The sequence below is a fragment of the Anopheles coustani genome, chromosome 3, assembly GCF_943734705.1.
Source record: "Anopheles coustani chromosome 3, idAnoCousDA_361_x.2, whole genome shotgun sequence".
Taxonomy (NCBI): domain Eukaryota; kingdom Metazoa; phylum Arthropoda; class Insecta; order Diptera; family Culicidae; genus Anopheles; species Anopheles coustani.
This window is the reverse complement of record NC_071288.1, coordinates 882709-908147: the sequence shown is the minus strand read 5'-3', so window position 1 is coordinate 908147 and position 25439 is coordinate 882709. Positions and strand designations below refer to the sequence as shown.

General features: G+C 45.8%; 4 protein-coding genes across 4 annotated transcripts; 2 read left to right on the top strand and 2 right to left on the bottom strand.

Annotated features, from left to right (window-relative positions):
* The first annotated feature begins 3678 nt into the window (after window positions 1-3678).
* On the top strand, window positions 3679-7504 carry LOC131272066 (COMM domain-containing protein 4). Its single transcript, XM_058273683.1, has 3 exons — window positions 3679-3772; window positions 6817-6957; window positions 7023-7504. Exons 1-3 carry the CDS (start codon window positions 3770-3772, stop codon window positions 7488-7490), a joined length of 612 nt encoding a protein of 203 aa, XP_058129666.1. The 5' UTR covers window positions 3679-3769; the 3' UTR covers window positions 7491-7504.
* Window positions 3827-5565, bottom strand: LOC131272061 (leucokinins-like). Its single transcript, XM_058273679.1, has 2 exons — window positions 4863-5565; window positions 3827-4442 (listed from the first exon to the last, which is right to left on the bottom strand). The coding sequence occupies exons 1-2, from the start codon at window positions 5341-5343 to the stop codon at window positions 4042-4044; spliced, it is 882 nt and encodes a 293-aa protein (XP_058129662.1). The 5' UTR covers window positions 5344-5565; the 3' UTR covers window positions 3827-4041.
* Window positions 7505-7851: 347 nt separating the features above from the next.
* Window positions 7852-11969, top strand: LOC131272058 (arginine/serine-rich coiled-coil protein 2-like). Its single transcript, XM_058273676.1, has 5 exons — window positions 7852-7920; window positions 8550-8723; window positions 9855-10118; window positions 10184-10584; window positions 10654-11969. The coding sequence occupies exons 1-5, from the start codon at window positions 7852-7854 to the stop codon at window positions 11822-11824; spliced, it is 2079 nt and encodes a 692-aa protein (XP_058129659.1). The 3' UTR covers window positions 11825-11969.
* A 148-nt stretch (window positions 11970-12117) lies between these two features.
* Window positions 12118-25320, bottom strand: LOC131272053 (ubiquitin carboxyl-terminal hydrolase 32). Its single transcript, XM_058273670.1, has 12 exons — window positions 25277-25320; window positions 24287-24621; window positions 21572-21806; window positions 18114-20818; window positions 17731-18042; window positions 16871-17196; window positions 15290-15936; window positions 14966-15132; window positions 14590-14870; window positions 14325-14510; window positions 13651-14265; window positions 12118-13585 (listed from the first exon to the last, which is right to left on the bottom strand). The coding sequence occupies exons 2-12, from the start codon at window positions 24342-24344 to the stop codon at window positions 13313-13315; spliced, it is 5805 nt and encodes a 1934-aa protein (XP_058129653.1). The 5' UTR covers window positions 24345-24621; window positions 25277-25320; the 3' UTR covers window positions 12118-13312.
* Window positions 25321-25439: the final 119 nt, after the last annotated feature.

The following is a 25439-nucleotide window of genomic DNA, read 5'->3' as shown; positions in this document are numbered from 1 at the left end:
GGATTAGAAAGGGCCAATCGTTAAACCATCATGGAATCCAACAGAATGTGTAAGAGTTGATTTAGATTTTGATTCGATCAAACTAAACAGTGACATGTGGTATCGCAACCGATTTCCTATCGATTTGCCGCAGGGTGTCCGGTGGATCAGATGCACATTAATTAGCCTGTCACCTTCTCTTGTCGAGTCCGTTTGCCCCATTCATGTTACCCTCCTACCCCCTCTGCGCAGCCCAGGAAACTGTGAATGCACCGGAGTAGCCGTGTTTTGCCGCCATCAACCGAAATCCCCGACCCGAAGTAGCACCGGGAGTGGATGTGACAATCTGTCATTTCCTGTGCAACGGGGGCTAATTGTTACCAGAAAATGTCTCCAACCACGGGATGGGAATAAAAAAACAGAGCCGTTGGGACAATCACTCCCTCTCGTATTCAGATTGGAACCATGTCGGTTCAAATTTACGAGAAAAGCAGCACAAAAGGTTCAACAAATAATTTTGTGCTTATGTGTTATGTTGTTGGTGTTCGATGATTTTTTTAATTAACTCACTGTAGATGGTGTTTTGAAACGGAACACGTTAAAAACGAATCGTATGGGAAAATGGACTTTCGGTAATTAAAATCAACATACCACACATTCAAGGTATTGCATTCCAGAGATTGACAAACAAAGCGCCCATAGCTCATAATAATTCGTCACGAAGGTTAATGACAAACCATTGCAGGTGCTTAAAATTAAATTTTCATGTGGTTGAAAAAACTGAACCTAACGAAACCGTAATTTAGAATTCATTTTTAGGTGATTGTATATCAAGTTCTTTACAAATAAAATTTTTACCATTTTTCTTGCGTCAAATAATCATAACACAATCATTGCACAACTAACCCCAAAGTTTCCCTCTATCTCCTTGCGGCTTCTCGTCGTTGCAAAACTTTACAATCACTCTATGGGCTATTACACCCATTAGAGTGTAAATCTCGTCAAGGAACACAAGGAGCTCCTGCTCCTGCCGCCTCGTGCCACTGCTCGAGAGTGCATAATAAAATCATTGCCACTCAAATATTTACGCCCTTCGGCAGCTCTGTTCTTCTGTGGTATGGAACTGCATACCACGAACATCCACCGACGTTTATTCCGGAAAGGGTCAATTCTCGCGTGCATATTGCAATGTGTTAATGGGACAATGGAATGGTCGTCGATAGCGGGGATACGTTAGCGAAGGATCTTTCCCTCGCGAACAAGTGGTAAAACGATTCCCGACTATGAAGATTTTACATACTCGTAGGATAAGTGTTCCACTCCACGATGAGGAACGTGCGAGAGAATGGGAATGCACAATTCTCACGAGGAAGATAAAACCTCCACTGCATGTACATGCATTTCGCTGTCAGAAGTATAGGAGTGCCGATCCAAAAACCGATGAGAATAGTACTTTAATGGAACTACATGCCGTAGCACAGCTTCCCCGCTTTTGTGGCATATTTCCGAGGATTATTTGGGAATGCAAACAGATCCCAATAGGAAACTGGTACAATGTCTTCGGGAGTATTACCTACCACACCTGCCTTTCTCTTTCCTTTCCATCCCAAGTCGATAATCCCATGCCATGATGTTTATGCAACGCCGGGCATTGCACCAAGCTTTGATTTATTATACCCTACCCAGCGCCACTATCCCGCAACGCCACTTGAATTACCCTGTTCCCTCTCCTTTTGCCAGTGAGAAGTTTTCGACACAAGATATTATGTAAATTACTAACTAAACATCGCGGCGTGGCCTGGACTCCGGGAGATGCAATCGTTACTCGCCCGACAAGGTAAATATTAGTTATTAATTAAGCGCAGTTAACCGAATTATTTCAATCTGCCTGCGATCTGGGCATGACATACCTTTTGATTCCGCCGCGAGGTTTCAATACCAACAGAAAGAGAGTGCAATGGATGCGCCACCAAGTTGTTTGAGATTTGATGAATGATATTTTACCGAATTCCGCGGCACGGTCCCTAATAACAGTTCTATTAATTAAACGATTCGAATGATCTAGATGATATAGCCATTTGATTAAATACTATTTTTGAAATTTCGACATTGATTTAAGATAAATGAAAAAATCGAAGACGAATCTCATTCCATAGAATGGAGAACCCCCGTCGACAAGAACAGACGATGAGGAGATGAGACAGGACAATCATGTTCAAGTTGCCTTTGACTGACCATTTGTTTGCATTCTACGTCGATCTTAAAGAGAACGCAAGCGATGTCCTCCTATAATTCCATGAGATTCCGTTGCCTTACGTTCCCATCGTACCTTTTTCCGTATCTAGGACAGAGGAAACCTTGAACGACAAAACGATGCCGTCTGGCACGTTGCTCTATATATCTTGGACACTCTAAAGTCCGTCGTGCAACCGTCATGCATCACAACATTGTGCGCTCTGATTGTGTGTGAGTTCAAGAAGCACCCGCGACACCCGCGTTTTCTCAATCGAACTAGAAGCTAACAAGCGATCCCTTTCATACAAGGTAAGACGGACGTGAAGGTCACCGATCACTGGTCTCGATGGAGGCTGGTCAATATGATGTAATACGGCGAACGTTCTCGGAGTCATGGATGCTGTCCGGATGATGATGATGATGATGAGGGAGATAACTTGGAAATCTTGAAGATGGCAACCTAGTTTTACGTCAAGAAAAAGGGAAAGGCTTCCTTCCGCTTACGATAATCTACCAATGCTGCCCACACGAATCGCAGAAAAGAAATATTCAAAATCTCTTATGAATCATACCCACGTGGTGACCCTGCAAACGTATACTAAAACGTCACAAAAGAAGTACAGTACAGAGCTCTTATGCCACATGAATCTCAATATAAAAACCTCTACAAAACCCACCATCTCTCCACCACGGCAACCACAATAACGGTACATGCAGTTGCAGATGCAACGGAAAGTGAATTGACGCAATTGGTGCACTAATGGGCTCTTTACTCTTGCAACGCGCAATCTCGAAGGGTATTGCAAACGGGTGCCCCAACTTTATTTGGGAAATAAATGCATAAGATTTAAAACCTGACAGACAACAAAGTTATAGAAATTATCGAAATAATCATTAAGAATTATATTTGATGTTTAATCATTTTTGTGACTTGAACACTGACTGCACTTAAATCTTGGAAACAATTGTAGTTGAACTTGATGTCCTCGAAGGTTCATATATTTGCCCACATCGACTAGCATAGATCTCATGTTACGGCATATGCACTTGAATACATTATTGTACATTTCACTATTTCAAAACACTGAGCAACACAAATCACAAAAATCAACAGAAATTTCAAATCATTAGATGTACCCATTGAATGAAGATGTCGCTAGTCGTCTGTTATACTTCAGCAGATCTAATATTCAAGTTTAGATTATTTTCGGACGCCTGAATTAAATCTAACGCCTCATTTAATTATTTATTTCATAAACTAAGAATTTCAGAAGAACCTTTGTAGCTCAGAGTTATCTGTCTTCAAAAGACTTTTCATTTGAGTTAGTTATTAACAAATTAGCTATTTTAACCATTATTTCAAATAGTGACCAAGGTTTTTGAAGCTTATTGATGCCAAATTCGAATCCGTCTAGGGATTAAATCTTCGAATCTTCCGAATCCTGATTTGTCAACACTAAATCGTAGATAACAACAAAGTAAATTCCACCCAAAACACGGTTCTACAGTGATATTTTACATTGTTCAAGATTTCAGCTGTGACTCCTGCCTAGAAATGGTAAGTTTATTGTTAAGAAGAACACATTTGCACAGCCGAGCACATGTTTTTTTTCGAAATGCTAAGTTTATTGAAATATCCTTGCTGCTCTGTGTGATTTGCGAGTGTGTTTTTATTAGCTGCACCTCGGACGATAATATCTCTTTACAATTACTACCATAAAACATGCAATGACCGGAGGGGAAAGCTTCTCATGGCTGTTTAATGGCTGCTGGTGGTTCATCCATCCTTTTGCTTGGCTGTGCGGCGCTTATTCTGGTGTTCCCTGCTTATGCCGAGACATCCGAGGCGGCCCCGACATCACTGCGTTTGCCACCCCACGAATGAAATGGATTGCGTATGACCACCTTCGGTTGCTTGTGCGGACGAACTGCGGTTCGCTTGCCGCCCCACGGATAGAATGCCGGGTCGTTGCTTCGCTTTCCACCCCAGGAATGGAATTTTTGCTTCGACACGTATCGAGGAGTGTCCCTTTTCTGCAGCACATTGCTGCTGGCCCTCGGATCTCGGGTGCAGATCGTTTGCAAATATTCATGTATGATACCTAAAAGCTGCTGATCGCTAACATCCTCTATTAGGCAGTGATAAAACTGCCGCGCACTTCTGGAGCAATAGTCTTTCAATGGATGGGAAAGCTTCATTGAGTCATCTTTCCTTAATGTATTAGAAGCTGAAAAACAAAAGATGTAAATACGGGAATCAATAAGGGAAACTATCTCATTTTTTAATGCATTTCAGTTCGACCCTTCCACAACCCAAACGGAACATTAAAACAGCCCTATTCCCTGTCTACACATGCCATAATTGCGTGATTGCGTTACATTAATTGAACTAACTTTCCTCTACCACACCCTAGCGGCAGGAAATGGTGTAAAAAGCAATCACGCTAAAATGGATTATAGACCGTCAACAACGAAAGTAAACATACACATGTTCCCCAACTGTCCACCATGCAGAGACAGAGAAAGGAAAAACTAACAACCCTCTTCCGCCACACGTGTCTTCCGTGTGGAGAAGTGGGAGGAAAAAAAATCAAAAAACTCCTTAAATTCAATCAACGGTACGTTGATTTCCGGTTGTGGCTGCTCACTTTTTTCTCCTCCGGAACCGCTAGTGTCGTCCAGACGTCCTGCGACCGCTTGCCCCAAGGATATTTCCACGCTATCGTTGTACGAATCAACCGCGACCGCCTCGTCATCGTCGTACAGCACCGAACACGCGTCATCGTAGCGCGAAAATTCGTCCACCATGTACTTCCGGTAGCGATTGAGTAGCGACTCCAGAACTATAAGCTCCCTCGCGCTCATGACGGCGCGCTGCCAGGGTACGGTGGAGGGGAGCGTTAACTTTGTAACCGGAATTACCTTCGCTCCTTCGCCATGAGCAACAACCGATTCGGCTTCATGGCCGATACTGTTCCAAACACTTTCCTCGAAACCGTTGCCTGCGAGCGGATCGGAACGATAGAAAGCACGGCCGGGGGACAGGTGCGGTCGGTCACAGCGGCATAGTGAAGGACCACCGGTTAGCACGAATGCGGCCACTGCCAGCAGTAGACAAAACATTGCCATCGGGTGACACCGTCGTAGATTACCGTAGAAAAACAACGCCACCACCGGAAATCAGTGGCCGATTCCGTTTCCTGCCAATCACGTTTTCCTTATTTTTTCTATTTTTTTTTTTTTTTTTTTTTTAACAACCACTTTCCAATCCTTTTGGGATGGTAGTGAAAAACAAGTTCACACCGAGATTCGTTCACCCAACGACGGAACGGTACATGTCGACGCGGTCACGCTCAATTGCTAACTGGTTCACCTGTTGAGTGACGAGTGTCCTTTTTATACTGCTCCCTGTGCGATGTTGCGATCAACTTTTGCACCTCTCGGTTCCCTTATTCCAACCCTCTCCAAACCCAACCAAAGGATGAACCTCAACAAATCAACGATTCGTAAAATACTTCCCCTTGGGAGAACTGCAATGAAATGGTGCGCGGTGTTGAAGGGTCCTTGATTGCGGACAATTACAAACGATTGAAGTATTTCTTCCTTACAATTTGTCAACAGCATTACGAAAGTCGGCGCCCTGGTGGTGGTGTAGGTGGATTGGTGCTTGATCTTAGATTCATCCCATTATCAACACCTCAACCAGCTCATTTTCCCATTCCGTAAAGGGCGGGAGAGGGGGAATGAAAAGGGGTTAGGGGGAGTCCTTTTCGCTAGGATGCGTACTGCATTGCGCCCACCCCTTTGCCTACGTCGTTCGGCAGCGGAAGGTGTGCGTGCGTAATGAAAAGTTTTTGGCTTATTTTAAACCGAAAACGGTAAAACGGGGGGATGAGACACGGTGGCTGCGCACAAATGACCACTGTAAAGTTAAGAGTCCACCTTGCCGGAAGGAGCAATCAAATCTGTTCAACCGACCGGAACAGATGAAGTACGATGTCGAAGCGTTTGAACTCTTGTGAAGCTCACAATAGTTTGTACTGAACCATTTAAAGCGTATGCAAAATGGTCCACCTTTTCTGTGTCTCGCGGGGTAAGGATCGCCCACAGTGGTGGAAAACATTTCAACTTTGCTTATGCTTTGAGCTGGTTTTCATTAGTCCGTCTCATTCGAAAGATTGTAATCGTTTCATACTTTTGAAGCTCTCCGCCAAGCGTGTTTCGTGACGTGATTTGCTAGTCCTACTTGGATCGTGACAATCTCCACTTACTTTGAGTTAAAGCCCACGTTTCCAGAAACGCACGGTTAAGTTTTGTCATTTGTAGAACTCGTTAAAGCCAGCGTACAACGGCATCTTCGTTCTACATGGAGAATGCAAAAAAAAACCAACAAAATCCAAAAACCGCAAGGTTAATCCTACCCCATCCGCAACAAACGAACGAATGCGGTAAAGGCTTCAAGAGCTCACCACCCCCGTCATAAAACAGGTCCATTTCGCTTGATTAAGTTTGGTGATGGTTTAAATATGGAGCATTTGCTACTTTTGGAAAGTTTGGTCTCTAATTTGGACCGTTTCATGTCTTCATTCTTCTTGGCTACAGAAATTTAGATTCTGCGGGGACGGCGATTGTCCCGATTGGGTGTTGGCCGAAATACATTCCAACCTTGCCCAGCTTACACCGGACCAACTGAACCAACTGGGAGAGCATACAGCGAAATCCATCTTAGGAGCGGTCATCCCGGTACGTTCGATCAATAGCATCATATTAGTAGAAGTAATTTTATTAATTTTCGTTTGTTTGAGTAGGAAGATGAAATTAGCAAAATCTACGCCATCACCAAGGGCTCCATGGACGCACCAAAGGGAGGCATGGCTTGTCTGCGGTTTCTCTTGACCATTGCGTCACGGTACAACACGGAGATTGCCGTATTCGGAACGGAATTACAACAGCTCGGTTTGCCAAAGGAACACACCGCGATCATGTGCCGGCTGCTCGGCGACCACGTGCAAAAAATAAGAACTGTCCTGCGGGACAATAGCTTGAGTATAAATCAGCTGGAAACATTTCAATGCAGCATTCCAAAGAACACGATCGACTGCATTCAGCTTAAAATTGGAATACACAACGAGATTGTCGACGGAGTACCACAAAAAACTAATCACACTGTGAATCTCAACCGGAATGATGCGCTGCTGTTGCTGAACGAGCTTAAATCCGTTCGTGATACGATGGAGAATTACAACTTTGATAAAAAGTATACAGAAGAAAAATAAAGAACCATAAATGAAATAATTTTAAAATACAACAAATATCTTTTTTTGAGGGGCCTCATATCCAAATAGGGGAAGGGACTATAAGTTAGTAACAAATTTTAAGTTTTTTTGTGTTATAGACATACAAAATAACGACTAAAACTTTCTATGTATAAAGGCGGTTGTCTTCTCCTTTGAGGGGTCTATGGTTTAAATCGGTTAAATCCCTAACAAAGATAGCATCATGATAAATTGTCTGTTTAAACCATTATTTTAAATTTTGACCCCATAGTGTTCAAGCTACCTTGGGCCACATAGTCTACATACCTTGCTGTCAACAGTGTCATCGGGATTTCTTTTTCATTTCATCATAGATTTCAAAATGGACTCTCTTCTAAGCAACTACGCCGATTCTGACCAGGAAGAAACGCAGGATTTAGAGTCGAAACGGGTAAATAATTCAATCAATTCGACGATATTTCATTAGTGTGATGTGTGGCAATGATGTGGAAAATGTTTTTCTGTGTAGAAGCTATCGCATTGACGATTGAAGCTAGTGCAAGTTTTTGTTTGAAAGCGTTTCCCACCTTTCCGTGGGAAGATTAACTTGTTCCCTATAAGGAACAAAAAAAGCCATGCCTTACGAGGGGGCTAATAAAAAAATAGGCCTGTTAAATATAGCAACCCTCTGGTACCTGGATTACCTCAATCGAGAAGATGTTCCTCTGGTGTGGAGTGGTGATTTCTCGTGTGTTGAAATGGCTACTGCATCACCAATGATATATCGATTTTTTCCTGGTCCCGGGGACTATCGTATGCTCGAAGACGACTAGCCTTGCTGTATGTTGGCTTTATCCCCGCGACATAGCTATCGGTTGTTTGTTACTCTACTGAATGCAATGTGCGAAACTCAGCGCATAACAAAAACTATAAACATAGTCGATCACTAGATTCGCTATTGATTTAAAAAGATAAAACAATTGCGGAAAAATTCTCGTATGAACTCGCAAAGACCATGTTTAATAATATAATTCGCCTATCTTGCCTACATATATCCTGAATAGTTGCCCATTCCCTTAGGAACAAACCTCGTCACCGACCGGCTCATCATCCACGGCAGCGTCTTCGCCGAAGAGACAACCCAAGTCCCGCCGTAATGAGAATGACGATGGTGGCCGTAAAGCGGTTCCAGCCAAGGGTTCCTGCGAAAAGAAAGCTCACGACAAGTACAGGTCCCGAAAGGAGCCGAAAGAGGTAAATATTAATGTCACATATATGGCTCTTCTCCTCGACTTCCTATCTCTTTATTGTTCCGTTACCTACACCCGTTCGTTCACCCATTTCAAGAGATGAGAAACTATTGGTTCCACAAGCACGCTACCCTTTTTTCGTTGGGAGTGTTTAATTCTAGTATGTTACCATCAACAAAAAGAATGGCTTGTCGGAAGAGCCCTTTTTAAGCTTCAATGTTGCAATCAAATGATCCTTCAAATACCCTCGCCTCTCTTTGATATATCGTGTTGTCACGTTTCGCTCTTGCATCATTTCGTTTTATGTACGTTCATATATCTCTCTTTCACTATCACCAATGTTACCGCCAATAATTCTGACGCCTATTATGTTGTCGTCCAAAGAACACCTCAATCATATAGCCTTTAAAATGCATATGCCACAAAATACCCCCAAAAACACACTCAAAGAATGTTCCAAGAACAACCGATCGCCCTCAACCGAACCAACCAGCCATGAGCGCGAAAGGCGCCGACGACCTCAAACCGACACACGGAACACCAGAATTTTCCTCCAGAATTTCCATCAAAGCGAGTAGAGCTTGAGTCGCTCCCTCCCCTCCTCCAGCCAGAAATGCGTTCCGTTGTTTTGGAAAATGATGCGCGGACTCTACGCGGATGGAGAAAGGGCCCCGCTGTGCTGAAAGTTGGTGGCTGGAAGCTATCACTAAGTAAGAAAACAAAACACCATACGCTCGTTCGCTATGGGTAAGACGCTCTGGTGTAAGTATATTTAAAAATAACGACACTAAAACCCAGGGAATATACTCAATTTTTCTTCTTTTTCCTCATTACCTTCAAACTAACGCTCCTCGAGAGGCGTTTTTTTATGTTGAACGTAAATCATTGCAATGCGACTTTTTTGTCCACGATTAAAGCGAATGAATCAACTTATTCGTCACGAAAAGTTTGATTAATTTGTCACCTGTTCTACAACAAACCGCCAACTCTGAACCCTTGCCACTTACGTACGAGTTTGCTTCTACTTTGCGGGTAGTAAAGTTGAGCAATGACCCCGTGCGGCAAATGAGGGTTTGGATTGGACGCAGTTTCACGTACAACCAAGGACGGTCGTGTGGTATCTTTCCAATTCTAGAAATCATCGTCCTCCTCGTCGGCGGATGAGGACCGTCGTTCACGCGCTTCATCGCACTCCAGCTCCTCGTCCTCTAGCTCAGACTCTCGCAAGTCACAATCGCGCAGCGCATCGCCGGTGGGTAGGGGCAGGAATGGTGAAGACGAGAAGAAATCTGCCAGCAAACCACTCGCTGTCAGAGGTGGCAGTAGCAATGGACGAAAATCTCACTCTCCTCCAGGCCAGTATCGTCGTGCGGCGGCTTCCGGTAGGAGCGACAGCAAGGTAAGCACATATGCCAGGCGGTAAACTCTCTTAACTTCGCTATAGCCACTAATCGTTCTTTGTAGAGTCCGGTAAAAGCTCAATATGACAGGAAGAAATCTCCACCAAAACGCGTGAGACGAAGCAATTCCCGAGAGCGTGACCGGAAGGATCGGGAAAAGCAACGTAATCATGAACGGGAAAGGAATCGAGAAAGTAAACGGGAAAGGGAACGCGAGCGCGAGCGTGAACGGGACCGTGACCGGAACCGTGACCGTGATCGTAACCGAGACCGTAATCGTGAACGTGAACGAGAGCGCGATCGGGAACGCGAACGTGATCGTGACCGTGACCGTGACCGAGAACGAGAACGTGAGAGAGATCGCGAAAGGGATCGAGATCGAGTCCGTAATCGTAACGAGCCCCGTGGTCGTGGCGGTCGCAATGATTCCAGAGACGCGCGACGTGGTGGTGGTAACTACAGGAGGTAAGCGTGTTTGAAGGGATGGTTCGTTATCCATTGAGAATACTTTTAAAAAATGTATTTACCTTACAGCAAAGGAAACAATCGTGATGAGGGTCGAAGAGATGCTCGCGGTGGGAAAGATGCGGATCGTAAGGAAAGACGAAGCACCGAAGATCGTCGTAGAAATCGTCGCTCCAACTCACGTGATGCACGCACCCGCAAACGTTACTCTCCCGAGGAGAGAAAGTCATCGAGGGGACGCGATTCACGGTCTCGGTCAAGGTCACGATCGGCTAGCAAATCTCCCCCTCCACCGCAATTGCATGCCGCCCAACCGGCGGTACCACCAGTAGCTCCAATGGCGGGCATGGGTTTGCTGCCGCTCCCAACTAGATTCGCCAACAAACCGTCACACGATCAACAACCAAAACCCATGTCGTTGCTTCCAACGCCACCTCTATCTCAGTCCCTCCTCGGGGCGGCTCCATTGATCAACCCGACGGCCGGAATTCCCTCCTTAATGAGCATCCCAACGAAGCCCCCCGTTGGCCCACTGATTCCACCAGCGGTTGCGGCCAAACTGAACCTCGTCTCCAACGAATCGAAACTACAGCTCGGACTTCCGCTCGTGTCGTCTCCGCCAGACGCGGCCGCCGCTGCCGCCGCCGCTGGTGCCCTGCTCTCCCGCAGCGCGTTGCTTCGTACTACCGCCAAGGCGGCCCAGCTAGAAAAGATGGGCATCGATGTGCTGCAGCAAAGTCAGAAGGCGGTCGACAGCGTACCGCTACCCTCGTACTACAACCCGGGTGCCGTCAATCCCGTGCGATACGCCGATCAGGTGCAAAAACGCAAACTGCTCTGGAGCCACAAGTCGACCGAGAGCAAAGAGGTCTCGTCCAACATCAGCAAGTGGGAGCAGGCCAAGTTTGCCCAGGACACGGACGGTCGCGTTGCGTCCAAGTTTCTACGCCTCATGGGCGTAAAGGATGCGCAATCGAAGCCAGGCGAAGAAGGTGCGTTACCATCGTCGGCGGTTCCTATGCCCGTGTCAACCTCTTCAACAGCAGCTACGGATGGCAGTGGTAGTGGAAGTGGTGGCGGTGGCAAAGGCACCAGCAGTAGTAAACTCCCAGGCGACAGTATTAAAAAGCAGGAAGAACTCTTCTCCACCATGGAACAGCAGTACGAGGTCGCACGTCAAGTGACGCACACGATGCGTGGCGTTGGACTAGGATTTAGCTCGCAGGCCCGTCAATTCTAAAAACAACACCCTCCGCTCGGTGTTGGGCCGCGCAGAATGTAAGTAAATGCCATTAAAGAAAAAAAAACAGTCGAATGTTCTTGTTTAATGACCCATGCGGCAACATATAGAACTACTATTTTAGGAATAATGTACCACAACAGGCAAACGTTGAACGGAAATAAATCCGAAACCTTCACCACAGCACCAAAGGTTTCGTATGTTTCTTTCCAATCCGATCCGATGTCCGAAATCGCGGCTATGAACGCTTTCGGTTTTCTATAGTTTCACATCTTTATTTCGGGCAAATTGAAGTCCACCGGTAGGGCACATACAAATAAACAGATGATAAACTCAACCAACCTGCCGTATAACTACTGCCTTCCGAAGTGCCGTTCCGCGCCATGGGAAGTCTATTCGCTTTCACACTTATTTTCATAACAACGACTCTCTGCTGCTCAACAAACATATACAGTGTACAAACATAACGGAAACAGTGTTGACAAAAAAAAAGTATGGGGAGTAGCTAAACGCACTTTTCGGCGTGAAAATAAACTTACTTTAAGTTAAAAAGGAACGTTTCCGCTTATCCGCGGGTACACGCGGTGATAGTTGGTTGGTTGATAACAAATGAGAACTATAACAGAAAGGGACGATGATGTGATCTTCTTATCTTCACAAATATTCGTAAACATATCAATTTAAACAAAATATAGAGGTGTTCATCACGAACCCCTCGTGCAACTTATCATCGTTTTCGACGCAGAGCGAGCGCCCTGAACTGTGTAGCACATTTCAATTCCAGACAGAAGCTTATCTTTATAAAAACGAACGTAGAACTTCCGGGAGAGATCCCTAGCGAAACGGTCTCTGCCGGTTCCTCTCGTTACGCTTTTAGTGTGTTAATAATATCGATTACTTATAATAGCCATAAATTACTTGTAGAAGATCCCCAAACACGTTTACTTTAGTGTCTGTTTATACAACATATTACTCAACAGTGTAGTCTTAGGCGTAATGTAAAGCACCAAGCGAAATTGCTTCCTTCTTTGCCTACCGTCCATGTTTACGGAATGATACGGACTACACAACTTTAGCTTTTTCCTAAATAATACAACCGCCGCCTGCTTGTAAGCATCGCTGGCCCGGCGAAGCAAAATCCAAGCAATCCAAGTTTTCCTCTGCAAAGCCTCAACAAAGCATTGTGATTCGCTGCGTTACTTGCGGTTCCAGTAAAATAGTCCCTTGTGTGTATTGTTAACTGATTCTATGACGCTCTTTTCATACGAAAAATTTAAAAAAACATCACCGACGAGGTTCTAAGATCCAGAAGAACCTACAGAACGCACCCCGGAGAAGAAGCTGTGGCCAGCTTGCTTTCGGTTGGTTTGTAGAACTCTGAGATCGACATTCGCTAAACTATTCGCGCGGTACGACGGTACGAAAACAGCATGTGAGTTATGTTCGTTGTTGCTTTTGCTAGAAGCCTAAACGCCATCTTTGCGCCGTTTACATAAGCGTGCACATCTTCTTTAGGTCACTATCACTGTCGTCCGCGTCGAGGAGACTCTCGCTGGGCAGTTGCCGATCGTCCACCTTGGGAAGGTACGGACCATAGTCTAGGTCCCGGCGCTCGTAGAACAACAGATAGGCCGTGCTGGGATCGATTTTGGGTCGCGTCGGTATCTCCCGGCATGAGCTGTCGTTGTAGCAATACCAAGATCCGTTCGGATTGGCCGCGTACGAGATGTAATGGCCACCGTTCAGCATACCAGAGTGGCACTAAAATCACAGCAAAACAGAGTTTAGCCATGTAACATTGGAGGTTGGAATGTTTGCATACTTACCACAGCGGCGTACAACTGATACTTCAGTTCAAATGGATCGCAATCTGGCTTCAAATGGTGTTTGTGGTAATCCGTCAAGTCTCCATCGATGATTGGAGTCTTGGTAAGGCTCGTAGAAACTAACCGTTGCCTACGAGTCGAATCACTGCTATGCACTAAGGAAGGCTGAGGCTTCGGTCGAGGCGTTGTCTGTCCACTGTCACCAACATCAACACCACCGTCTTTCAACTGTCCACTTGCACTTGGTGCCACTACATGGGTCATCCCAGCGATGGCAGGGAGACTAATACTGTTCCGTGACTCATCGCTTTCCGTTTCGCCGTTGACCATTCCATCATTTAGGCCGTTCACGTGTAACGACGAGAGTGACACCTCGTCGCTAGCCTCATCGATCATTGACATTTCCCGATCGAACTCGACAAACTCTTCCTGGCAATCGCGATTACGTCCGTCCCCGCGCGTGCCATCGAGTAAATCACGATGCCGCAATATCGTTTCCTGTGGCACTGAAGCCAGGTACGGCGTTGGATCGAAATCTTCGTATGGGAAGTTTACCACCTTCTGAGACTTTACCCATTTGCCATTGACGTAGTTGAAGCGCTTCAAGTGAACGATCTGAAAGCAAAACACAGTTTGAAACGATCTCCGGATCGACGCAAACGCAAACGACATACCAAAATGGGAGGCAGTTTCCATATCTGAAGCTTTTTAGTTGCCGGTTTCTTTTGCTTGCAGTGCGAGCAGTGGTACCATTGCTCAAGCTTCTCTTCCGACGTGAACGCCCTCAGGCAATGATCCAGATCGACCGGTTCCGTCTGCTGCTTGCGGCAGATGGCTACAGATTCATGTTCCGTCCACAGCTGCAACAAACACGAGACACCGACCGGGGGATTAATGAAACGAAACAAAACTAAACGACATAAACAATTGCGCGCATACCCTTTCGCGTGTGCTCTGATAGCGTAGATGAAGTGCCGTTGGGTCCCAATCGATGGCAATCTGAATAGAGCGTGTATTAATGGAACCCTGCAAGGATGACATCGGTGACGAAGATGAGCCACCCGCCGTACCATTCGACGTCGGTGGCGGCGGAGGTTGTTGATTAGTAGTGGCTGCACCTTCCAGTGACGACGAGCCAGACGATGAGTTCGTCGCGTACACCTTTCGACGGAAGGTAGGTGTCTGTTCGCGGGATGACAAGTTTGGTGTGGAAACGTTGCCTGTCGCGCAGTGGGAAGAACAAGTTGATCATAGGTTAATGATGAAAGTTGATCATCGTTATCTATGAATGGTATGAAGGGGAGTCACTACTTACTCGATGAAGCGGGAACTGAACAAATCAACCCTTGCAAGAGGGGGCCATCGTTGCACGGGATCTCACAACCGCGACAGAAACGTGACCACGGACATAGGGCACAAACACGTCCACCGCTTGCCACCGCTCGTAAAGTGAACGGAAAGTCATACCCTAGGCTGTCATCACTGTAAAGGGAGGGGGGCGCAAAAAGCAATACAGACGGATCATTATTATTTATCGCCATCCATTCGCCAGATACGCCGTTTAATCACCGAACCCCCGTGCGAGCAAATGAAGCTACTAGAAGCTAATTCCGGTGGTCCATGATAAACAATGACTCACCAGTCGGTTGCGTGGTTCGATTGATCGGGTGGTGTCGGCGGAAGGGGGCTGAGTAAGCGGGCCACCTGTAACCACACGGAACAGTAGAGCTCCTTGTTGGTCACACCGTCGTAGCACGGAATCAGCAGAGGCACCCCGAAAAGGCCCGGTTTCGATTTGTGGTGTGAGAGGAAGTACGTATCCTGTCGGCTTAGCTTCCGGTGGACCGCTATAAGGTAGTTTGCCTTCTGCGCAGCACCACCTCCTACCCCATACGGCACGGGCGGTAGCCGTTTGCTCATTGCGCCCAAACTTATGGTGTCCGAATGTTGGAAATCAGTGTCTTCACTCATGTAGATGTTATCGCAATCGCTGCACTCATACCCGGGATGGTGGTAGTGGTGTTGGTGGTTAGCGCCACCATCGTATGAGCCACCAGGGCCGACCAGAACACGGTTATTGCTGTCCCACCCATTGTTGTCACCGTTGTTCAACAAATTGGTGGTCGATATCGTCTTCGATCTGTTCGCCTCTTTCGTTGGCTGCTGGATGGCCGACGGTTTTTGCTGATAATTATTTGCCCCACCATATGCCATCGTAATTTCGCTATACTGGCCTCCGCCATAGATGAACGTGCTGTCCGGACTCGCACTAATTTCGGGAATGTGCTGCAATAATCGTTCCAAAACAAATTCCAGTTAAGCTTGCCACAATCACCCCTCAACACAGCAGTTGAACCTTCTTTGCTAACTAAAATACATTTGCACTAGAACTTACAAGTTTGGCTTTATAAAAATTTGTTTGTTTTGCAGTGTGACTACTAAAAAAAAATGCCCCCTGAAATGTCATTTAGCGCGAGGTTGGTCCCAATACCAAGTAAACTACGGGGAAAATAGTCTGTTAAGCTACTTCTAAATCAAACTTAAATTTAATTCAAAGTTATAATTGCCTATTAAATCATTAGTCTAATCATTTACAACCTAGTCATGGAGGAACATTGTTAATACAATAGTAAGGACAATTATTTTGTGTTAATTCTGAAAAAGTGATTTACAAATCCATCTGTACTTATAAATAGCTGCATTTAAAAAAATAACAAAAATTCAATATTTCGTTACCAGCGCTATTTACAAATGATAAAAGCAATATACAAATAAAGGGTTTTCAATTTTAAACTAAAGTATTTTTATGTGATTCATTCTGATATCTATGTCTTATCAATTTATATCTACAAATCTAGAAGATTTCCCTTAAAATTTGTATCTTTTTGTGTTAATATTTCCACGTTGCAACACAGTTTATATCATCAAATATTTACTATCTTCGAGTTCTGCTTCATTTCACACACTAAACTTGATTTTTACAAACCCTAACTTTGTTTAATTTTACCACTACTGAACAATCTAAATGATAATGATCATGTTTCTAGTTTAACTTAAGGTTATCGAAAGTAGCTCTAGATACTGCTTCTTGCTGCCTCAAACAATCTACCATTCTCGTAATATCATATTTAAAAAAAAAAACAACTTATATACACAACCATACCTTGAAGCACAACATATTCGGGGGCATGCAGAGTGTGTTGCCAAAGCACCGGCTTACCTTCGACGTGGCAGAAGTCCTGCGGTTAGCCAGCGTCGTACCGTTACTTTCGCCGCTGCCGCCCCCCACACCTCCGCCGCCAGTGCCACCGGTGCCGGAAAGGATGCCGTTGGTAATGGCCGTGCTGGCTGCTCCGGCACTACCATCAACAACCACCAGGCGGCTTTCCGCGATCGGTGGCTTCGTGCGCCCTGTAATGGCCACCGTATCATCCGCCATGGCTGCCGTGGAGGAGGAGGAGGAAGCGGACGACGATGCGGACGATATGGTGGTGGCGATCGAGCTGGTCGTTAGCTGGTGCGGGTCTAATGACGGTAGTAGAAGAGCTGCATTGCAGTAGTGGTCGAATTTTCGAATTTGATCGATACGGTGTAGAGTGGGAAGATGGGTGTTGTTGGTTGAATCGCGAAGTGATTCAGATGTAGAGAGGCAACAGAATGGCACAAATGATGGCGCGATGGATGTATCGTTTGAATTCACGAATATGAATGCGGAGGACGTGGACGTGTGAAAGGTGTGAACGATGGAGTGATGAAAATAGAAGTCGTCACAAATAGTGTGGTTATTAACATTTCATTAAAGAATGCATGGAGAGAGAGAAATGAACATTGAGGAAACGCAAGACAATAAGAACAGAAACAAAAAAAGAAACAAAACAATTAATAACACAACAACGAAGTTGATACTAAATAAATATAATCGTGTACTGAATTGCCGAAAAACAACTGAACTGTGTTCTGGTAACTATGGAAACCACGATCCAAATTTGTCAATACAATCATGGCACATAAGCGCAAACATTTGCACAAACCGAATGTGGATGTAAAACAAGGAACATAATTTAACATAACCTCACTTACCTTGATTCCGCTGGATGTCCTTAAGTCCTTTCTCGATATTAATGCCCAGCTCTGATCCGGCACGTGACCGTAGTACACTACTGTCCACTTTCGGCAGCTCGTACACGTACAGCTCGCAAGCCGAGCTCGGTTTAATCCGATGCTCGTTCGGCAAAATGAACCGGATCTGTGAGTTGGACAGCTCCGATACTAACATTTGCTCCGGATCTAGGCCACACAGATCGCTTAGCTGCTTCTTGAGATCCCAGTACCGCATCTCGGAGTTTAGACGCAAACCATACTTCACTGGAACCGAACCATCCAGGAGCATAACTAGAGCAAATGATTTGCGGTTAATTTTCAATTGGTTTTGAAAATAAAGTTATGATTAATTTCAGCCCTACCTAGAACCTCACAGTAGGTGTAGTTCTCCACCGGCAATGGAAGGCTCAGCAGACTGAACGGATCGAATCGGACCGAGTCGCGGCCGCAGCCCTGGCAGGTAACCTTCGATTTGAGCTGCCCATAGAACAAATCCACGATGATACTTTGGTTTCGCGCATGATGCTGACTCCAAGCTTCCGTCGCTACGATCACATCGGACCGTCCATCGGAATCCTTCAGCTCACTGTACGGTTTCTCCATCACTCGGTTGAGGTCCTCGTGAAGCGAATCCAGGAGCCAATCGAGTAGCTCCTGCGAGTCGTGTTGTCCACCGCCAGAAAACTGAGGCGCATGTTTCGTGACGCAAAAGCGTAGCTTCAGCGGTGCAATCGAGCGAGTAGAAGCGGTCCAGACGTCACGCAAAAGTTCCGCGTAACGCAACACTAACTGGCCCTTGGTGCCCAGTTTGTTGGTCGTATTGAGCTCGTACAGATGCATCTTATTGATGAAGTACTGCGTGAGGGGTTGTGTGTTAAAGAGGACTTGCAGCGCCGCGTTCATGAAGCACGTGTTGCCCAAATTGTGGAGCCCGGTGGCACCGGGTGGATGCTGCGACTGAATGGAGGAAACCGTTCCCCGACGATCCATGCCCTGCGTACCACTGGCTCCCTGTGTCAGGGCCAGTGATCCCAGCTCCTCGGGCCAGGTGAGATCCTTGTTGCGAATTTCGAGCAGGATCTGATCGTTGTCCGAGATCGATAGCTCACTCAACGTTAGGTGGTCCTCCTCCAGAAGATACGGGAACTCGGTAATTCCGGTCGGCGTAGGCACCAGATGCCACACACGAATATCCTCCGTTTTCAGCTTCAGTCTTTGGCATAGGAACTCGGCCACCTGTTTCACCGTCGCTAGCCGACTAAATGCGGCCGTGTACGCGAGATACTTCTTCGGCGGGTGCAAAACGGCCGATGATACCGTTGTTGGGAAGCTTCCGGTCGTCAGAGCACCGTACCCACCGGACATACTGGCCCATGCACTTCCTCCGGCCATCTGAGAGCTTTGCTGATGCTGAAGCGTTTGGCTCTGATGACGTAAGATCCGTAAGTTCAGTGGATACAACTCCAGCTCGACCTCTCCATTGCTGTGAGGTTGAATGACTTGCCTTGGCAGGGGCAAGGGTCCACCGTACCATTGCGCCAGTGCCTTCCACAGTGAGTCCGGCACAAGCTCAAAGTCTCGATGCTGCACCAGCGTAAGATCCCGCTTGAGCCGACCACCCTCGCCAGTGAGCGTTGGAATCTGCTTGTAAATGTGCGGTGCAATCAAACTCCCATTGTCGATCGTTCCAGGGGCACTGCCAGGGTGCCGGCCGTACGAAATTCCGCTGCTCCCCGAGCCCAGACTGGACGAATCTCCCGCTCCCAACAGATCGCCCATACTCTCCGTCGAGTTGGACGTAAAGCTTTCATCACAGATCATTGCTTCATCCACATTTCCCGCACCCCCGACTCCAGCGATGCCATTTCCAATCGGGGCTCCACCAGCTGCTCCAAATCCTGCGCTTCCCGTCCGATTGCTCGCGTAACCGGCCCCCGTGGTCTTGCAGTGTATGCACGAGGAACTCGACGGAGTCAGCTGCTGCGTGTACTGGGACCAGTGTTGCCACCAATCCGACGAAATCAGATACCAAAACTGTCCAACTTTGTATCCACGGCGCACTTCCCGCGCAAGCCATCCACGAACGATGTCTCCCTCCAGATGGCGACACTGTGGGCGCAAGCCGAGTACAATGTGGCACACTTCGAACAGCAGGTCCAAAAACGGCTGAACCAAGTTCGACCTGCTCTCAATGCTCCAAATGAGAAAATCCTCCTGGGTAAACTTAAACTCTGGCACATCCGACACTCCGGCAACTTCGCTAACTCGCTCCGAACTTCCCGACGATTCCATCGCCTTCCGGTACAACTCCAATAGAACCTTTTCATGCGTCAAATTACGGTACCCGGCGGCATTGGCTTCCCGGGCCACCGAAAGCAGTATGTCGATCATTTGGCGGACCTCCACGAAACTAAGCACTCCATCTCGATCGATGTCGAACACTTTGAAGCAGAACTTGCTCCTTTCGACGCTTGGGCCGCGGCAGGCGGCACTAACGCCGCAGCACAGCTCCTTGAAATCGATGTGCCCGTCGTGATTCTCGTCGAAGGCGAGGAAAACGCCACCCAATGCTGCCAGCGGAACGGGCGGACTAACCAGCGGTCCGAGTGACTCCAAATCCAGCTGCCCCGTAATAGCGGCTCCCTTCAGAAGCCAGAAAACCTTCTCCAGATCGCCAATGTCCTGCTCCTCGAGATGGGTCACGCCGGCCAGGCTCTGGTAGAAGGTGGGAGTCTCCAGCTCGGAGCTGAGATTGACACACGCGTCCTGCAGCAACCACTTGGACAGTGCGGTCGCCCCACGGTGCATCTGAATCCAGGACTTGAACTGCTCGAACGTGACCCGCTCGTTCTGCCCGAACAGTGACACCTGCAGACGGTTCCATTGCATTTGAGTATTGTTCCTATTCGCTACCGATTGACTATTATTATTGCTACAATTGATGGTTGCGGTGTGATTGCTGTTGGTGGCATTGCTTTGGTAGTTGGTTTCTATTTGTATGGCTTTTTGGAATTCCTGTTTCAGTATGTGCGTGCCAGAATCATTGCAGTACAATGTCCAGAGAAATCTAAAAAGAAATAAAATAATCAGAAAACAATTAAAAGGAGGTTTATACAATTACAAAAACAGATTATCTAAAGTTCTTTAAATTGGTTGTCATTCCATTTATCTACCAGTCTAAACACAAACTACAACATTTCTTTGCAGCAATTAAAGAAGGTCATGTTTCCACATCGTCCTTGATATTATTCTTAACGATTATAAGTAGACACCACAACAATCTGAATATAACGGTGACTAGGGCAAACCTTCTGTTGTGTCACAACAACCATCAACATCAAGGGTGGATCTTATCCTCCCTTAAGTTGCATTAAGTTACTACGAGTTTCGTTATCGGCGATAAAAGACAAGCGTTCGATACACCGCAACATGATATGGGGTCAGTCACAATAGCAAAGGTGTTGATATCTCAAACTAAAATATAAAAAAAGCTCGAGAATCGCAACGACCAGCGGGGGGCAACGTGAAGGCGTTTCACTGTTTTATCGCTTAGGTCGTCAGTGGGCCAGCAATGCGAAGAAAGATTAAATTATCTAGAAGAAAGACACTACACGATAAACGGCTAGGCAAACTATTCACCAGCCGACAATCAGGTGCTGGTCTACTTATTGATATTGCAGAGGCAAATAGCGTAAGACGAAGTAGAAAGATTTGGTTTGTTTGGTCCATACATACAGCAGCTGCCTCGACAGTAACTGATAACCATTCTGCTCCAAACGCGGGTCGGAATTAGCATGGCGTGAAGAATACGAAAGCTTACTTTATTTTCTCATCCTGTGTTCCTTTCGTCAGCAACACCAGCCCGCAGAGTAGTTCCTTGAAGGCGATTCCCTTGGCCGTGCCACCACAAGCCGTGTACAGCCAATCGGCCACCACCGACGGGACACCGTCGCCGAGCACATCCTGCATGAAGGCACTTTTGCTAAGCACTGAACCGCTAGTGCCAGCCGATCTTTTGAAGGCATCCTTGATTCGTCGTAGCTCCAAGTCCGTTACTAAACATAAAAAGAAGAGATTGGAAAATAGGAAATAATTAATACAACATGTTTGCAATAAAACTTACACCTTCTGACTTTGATTTCTTTAACGCCAATTGAAAAGGAAAATACCAATCTTTGAAGGTAAAAAAGGTGGACAGCGTAAGAAATCACAATTTGTGTCAGGTTTTCTTATGCACCAGAATAACTCCCATTCCACTTCGTGCCGCCTGTTGACACACTGTCCTCACCGAGCTGGTTAGTTGCACCGTCGATTACAACGACTCCTGCATCCCGCTGCATTCTGAGTCCCTTGAGGGCTTCAATGCCAACCGGTCTTCATTTCAACACCTCGCTCGTTCCGTCGGTTCTGTTCTAACACCACTCTTTCTACAGCCTATTAGTAGTGCGCTACATTCATTAAAAACCACCTTCCTGCACGCTGCACTTGCAGCTGCAAACGAGCGGATGCAACTGGTACGAAATTGTAATCACTTCACCCCACTTCACTCGCTCGCGCCGTCGAATGCACAAACATTCCATGCCGAGCAATTCAAGATAAACACACACTTCATGGCAGGGGCAGAGCGTATCGTCTAGAATCTGCCGCCTCCGCGAAGTATACTGCGCAAAAACCGAATTGTTCACAAACGTAGTAGGCCCTTCCAAAAACTCGTACATTTTCAGTTTTCAAATTCTGTCACGTTTTATAGATTGAGCAGTCCAAGACCGTTGCCACTTCAGCTGAATCACAGTACGCGCGTTATTATTGTTGTCCTTTAAAACGTAGCCAAAATTAAAGCTTCTTTCTCAAAAATCCCCCCAAATCCGGGTGGTCTATTTCCTTTGCTAACAAAGAAACGTTTGTCGCAACAAAAAGCGTATTCTACACAGCAATGCCGAAATATTTCTTAAAAGGACTTCAGTTTGTTTGGTTAAAACACCACCAAAACCCATCTCATGCCACACCTTGGTCCAACAGTTGACAAATATTTGTCTTTTGATTAAAGTCAAATTATCACCAGCTGGCAAATTCCGTTAGATCAACTTTTGCAGTTGGTACCAATTCTTGCCGGCTTGCTACCATCGGCGAATAAATTCTCAAAAAGGGGTACACATGTACGAATAAAATGTCCCGGGCTGTCCCGTTTAATCTCAATGAACTAGTTTTTTAAATGTTGTGAAACATGGACGAATGCACATAGGACACTATGCTATAAAAAAATACTCACAAACACACCAGCGAGTGCTGAAATTCCTCGTCGCCTGTTTTACAGTACAATCGAGGCGATTATTAGATAAGACAAGAGATCATACACATTGTTACTGTATTTCGTAGATTCGCAATCGTTTTCTTCAACACCGAGTCGTCGCGTGTGAAGCCTTCATTGAGTTTTGATGAAGTCCAGGGTCCGTTGGCCCGTTTCTTATCTCTAAAAACAACGAGCGGCAATTGGCCAGGCAAGAGCATAGACTAAGATAGAGTAAGAGATTGATGGTAGCCGAAAAACTGGCCCCATCCGTTAATGAGTAGGAAACGTTCTTCCGAGTTATTTTAATTCGTTTCTATACACATCAGAGTAAAGCGATAGCGACACTATATAATTCTAACCCAAGTCTCATTAGCCGAACGGGCCCAGCTAAATGAATAGGCAGGCTTGTTTTTGCATTACTTCTTCGGATGTTTGGGGACCCTCAAAACAGAGCTCGTTTCAAAGTAGCTCATCAATTAGTGTGACAATACGATAGCGATAAAAAAACGCTATCAGCACAAAAATCCCCACAATGAAAACGGCTATGTCGACATTGAGTTGGATCAAGAAAAGAAATAGTCCAAGCATAGTGAGCCGGATGACTAAAAATCAATAAATGTTTCTAGTCACTATTTTGTTACTGATTCTTCGTTTCTAAACTACACGACAAATGGTAGATTCCCTGAGGTGACGTATAGTGTCAATGTAGTTTAAAGCTTTCCAAAATCATTAGCGATTAGAACAACATAACAAAGTAGCTGAGCAGTGTAGTATATGCAAAGTATAATGTCCGCAGTGCCCTTTCTAGCGTCAGCGAATGGCTCAAAAAAACACTCAGTGGAATGAGCCAGCAGCAGGAGGGAAAAAAACAACAAATTGTTATACGCAAATGGAACCGTATAAAAAAGAGAGGGGTGGAAAGGGGAGCACTCCTGTGCCGCGTCTCAATGGACCCTTTCTTCGCGGCCGTTCCTTCCGTTCCTTGTGTTGTTTGTTAATTAGCTTTCATCAACGACTGTCGCCGCGGTCGCCCCACTGCTGTCCAGCACAACTGGTTCCGCCCTGCCCCAGGGTTCTGCAGGTGATGACGATGGAATTCAACCCATCTTAGGTGGTCTCCGCGGTGGAGGACACTTGCTGTTCTTGAATAGAGATCACGCAGCTACTGCAACGGGGAATCGTCATGGGCAAAGAAATACTGTGCAGGAGGTACTATTTCTAAATACCCTTTCTTATATTACGTACCCCGTTTGACAGCCTCTTCGTAGCTGATGCACGACGGTTTCGAGTCCTTCGCACCCATCGTGGCTTTTCTTTCTGCAAAATCCGCTAGGCCTTTACTCCGGAACAGCACTGCCCCCCTTCTTCTGCACGGTTACACATCCACTCGTAGTATGTCGTAGATTTTTGGCGTACAGTAGGCCATGAGTGTTTCTTTCTCGACCAAACGGTACGCGGTATACTGGTCGATCCAACAACTTGGCTCGTCGAGAAAGAGCAGGTAGGAGGGGCACTGCAGCTGTATTTACTTGTACTTCGCCTCTTTTTCTTTTCGTTTTCTGCGTTTTATCATGTTTTGCCTGCCGAGAACGATTTAGGTGTATTATGCTATTCTACAATGCTTCGCCATTTTCATCACTTTTGCACTAGTCGTAACACATGAACGATGGTAATCCTTGGTTTGCCAGGGAAATGATGGACATACCTTTCATTTAAACCCTACAAGGGGATATAGGCCTTACGTTTAGAGTCTATAAAAATGAAAGATCGCTCGAAACACAATTTCACTACATAAAGTAAGCATGCGAATAATGATAAATTGAGAAAAAAGTATGCCTACAAGATTAAGAACTTGATGTCCATGCAAAACTAGCAAAAATAAAAACAATTATAATGCGTGATTTCCGAGATGATGTTCGATTTTGCAAACGAACGCACGAATGAATTGATACGGCACATAATTCCTTAGTTTGGTGGAAGATTACTATCTAGGAGGTTGAATCCACTTTATTCCGCAGGGAATTTCAACCCTACTTGCATAGGAATGGTCGGAATCTGCTGCCGATAAAAAAAAAACATAACTTCACGGCGTAAAACTTCGCGCAGCAGTTCTATTCATAATTTCAATCATTTTCTTTTTGTTTTTCACTTGCACAGTACATTACTGAATTGTTTGTAGCATTACAATAGCAAATGTATTACGAATAATTAGAAAAAAAACGGGAAAAAACGTACAATCAACAGACGAGCACTCTTCTACGACCGTCACGAACAAAAATCTATTGTCAACTGACTCAGATGAACTGTGAACTGACAGTCGGAAGCAGCGCAATGTCAATTGAGTCAACGAAAATACGCCAGATGTCGCTGTACATTGCAAAATCATCTAGAATCAACA

Bases quoted from the DNA above. Each gene is read 5' to 3' on its own strand.
- LOC131272066 (XM_058273683.1), top strand. The intron at 6,958-7,022 runs GTACGTTCGATC...TTGTTTGAGTAG, and splicing joins TCTTAGGAGCGGTCATCCCG to GAAGATGAAATTAGCAAAAT.
- LOC131272061 (XM_058273679.1), bottom strand. From the start codon at position 5,343: ATGGCAATGTTTTGTCTACTGCTGGCAGTGGCCGCATTCGTGCTAACC. The intron at 4,443-4,862 runs GTGAGCAGCCAC...TTTGTTTTTCAG, and splicing joins CGGTTCCGGAGGAGAAAAAA to CTTCTAATACATTAAGGAAA.
- LOC131272058 (XM_058273676.1), top strand. From the start codon at position 7,852: ATGGACTCTCTTCTAAGCAACTACGCCGATTCTGACCAGGAAGAAACG. The intron at 7,921-8,549 runs GTAAATAATTCA...CCATTCCCTTAG, and splicing joins AGGATTTAGAGTCGAAACGG to GAACAAACCTCGTCACCGAC. The intron at 10,585-10,653 runs GTAAGCGTGTTT...TTTACCTTACAG, and splicing joins GGTGGTGGTAACTACAGGAG to CAAAGGAAACAATCGTGATG.
- LOC131272053 (XM_058273670.1), bottom strand. From the start codon at position 24,344: ATGGGTGCGAAGGACTCGAAACCGTCGTGCATCAGCTACGAAGAGGCT. The intron at 15,937-16,870 runs GTAAGCCGGTGC...CGATTATTGCAG, and splicing joins GGACTTCTGCCACGTCGAAG to CACATTCCCGAAATTAGTGC. The intron at 14,511-14,589 runs GTATGCGCGCAA...TGTTTGTTGCAG, and splicing joins ATCAGAGCACACGCGAAAGG to CTGTGGACGGAACATGAATC.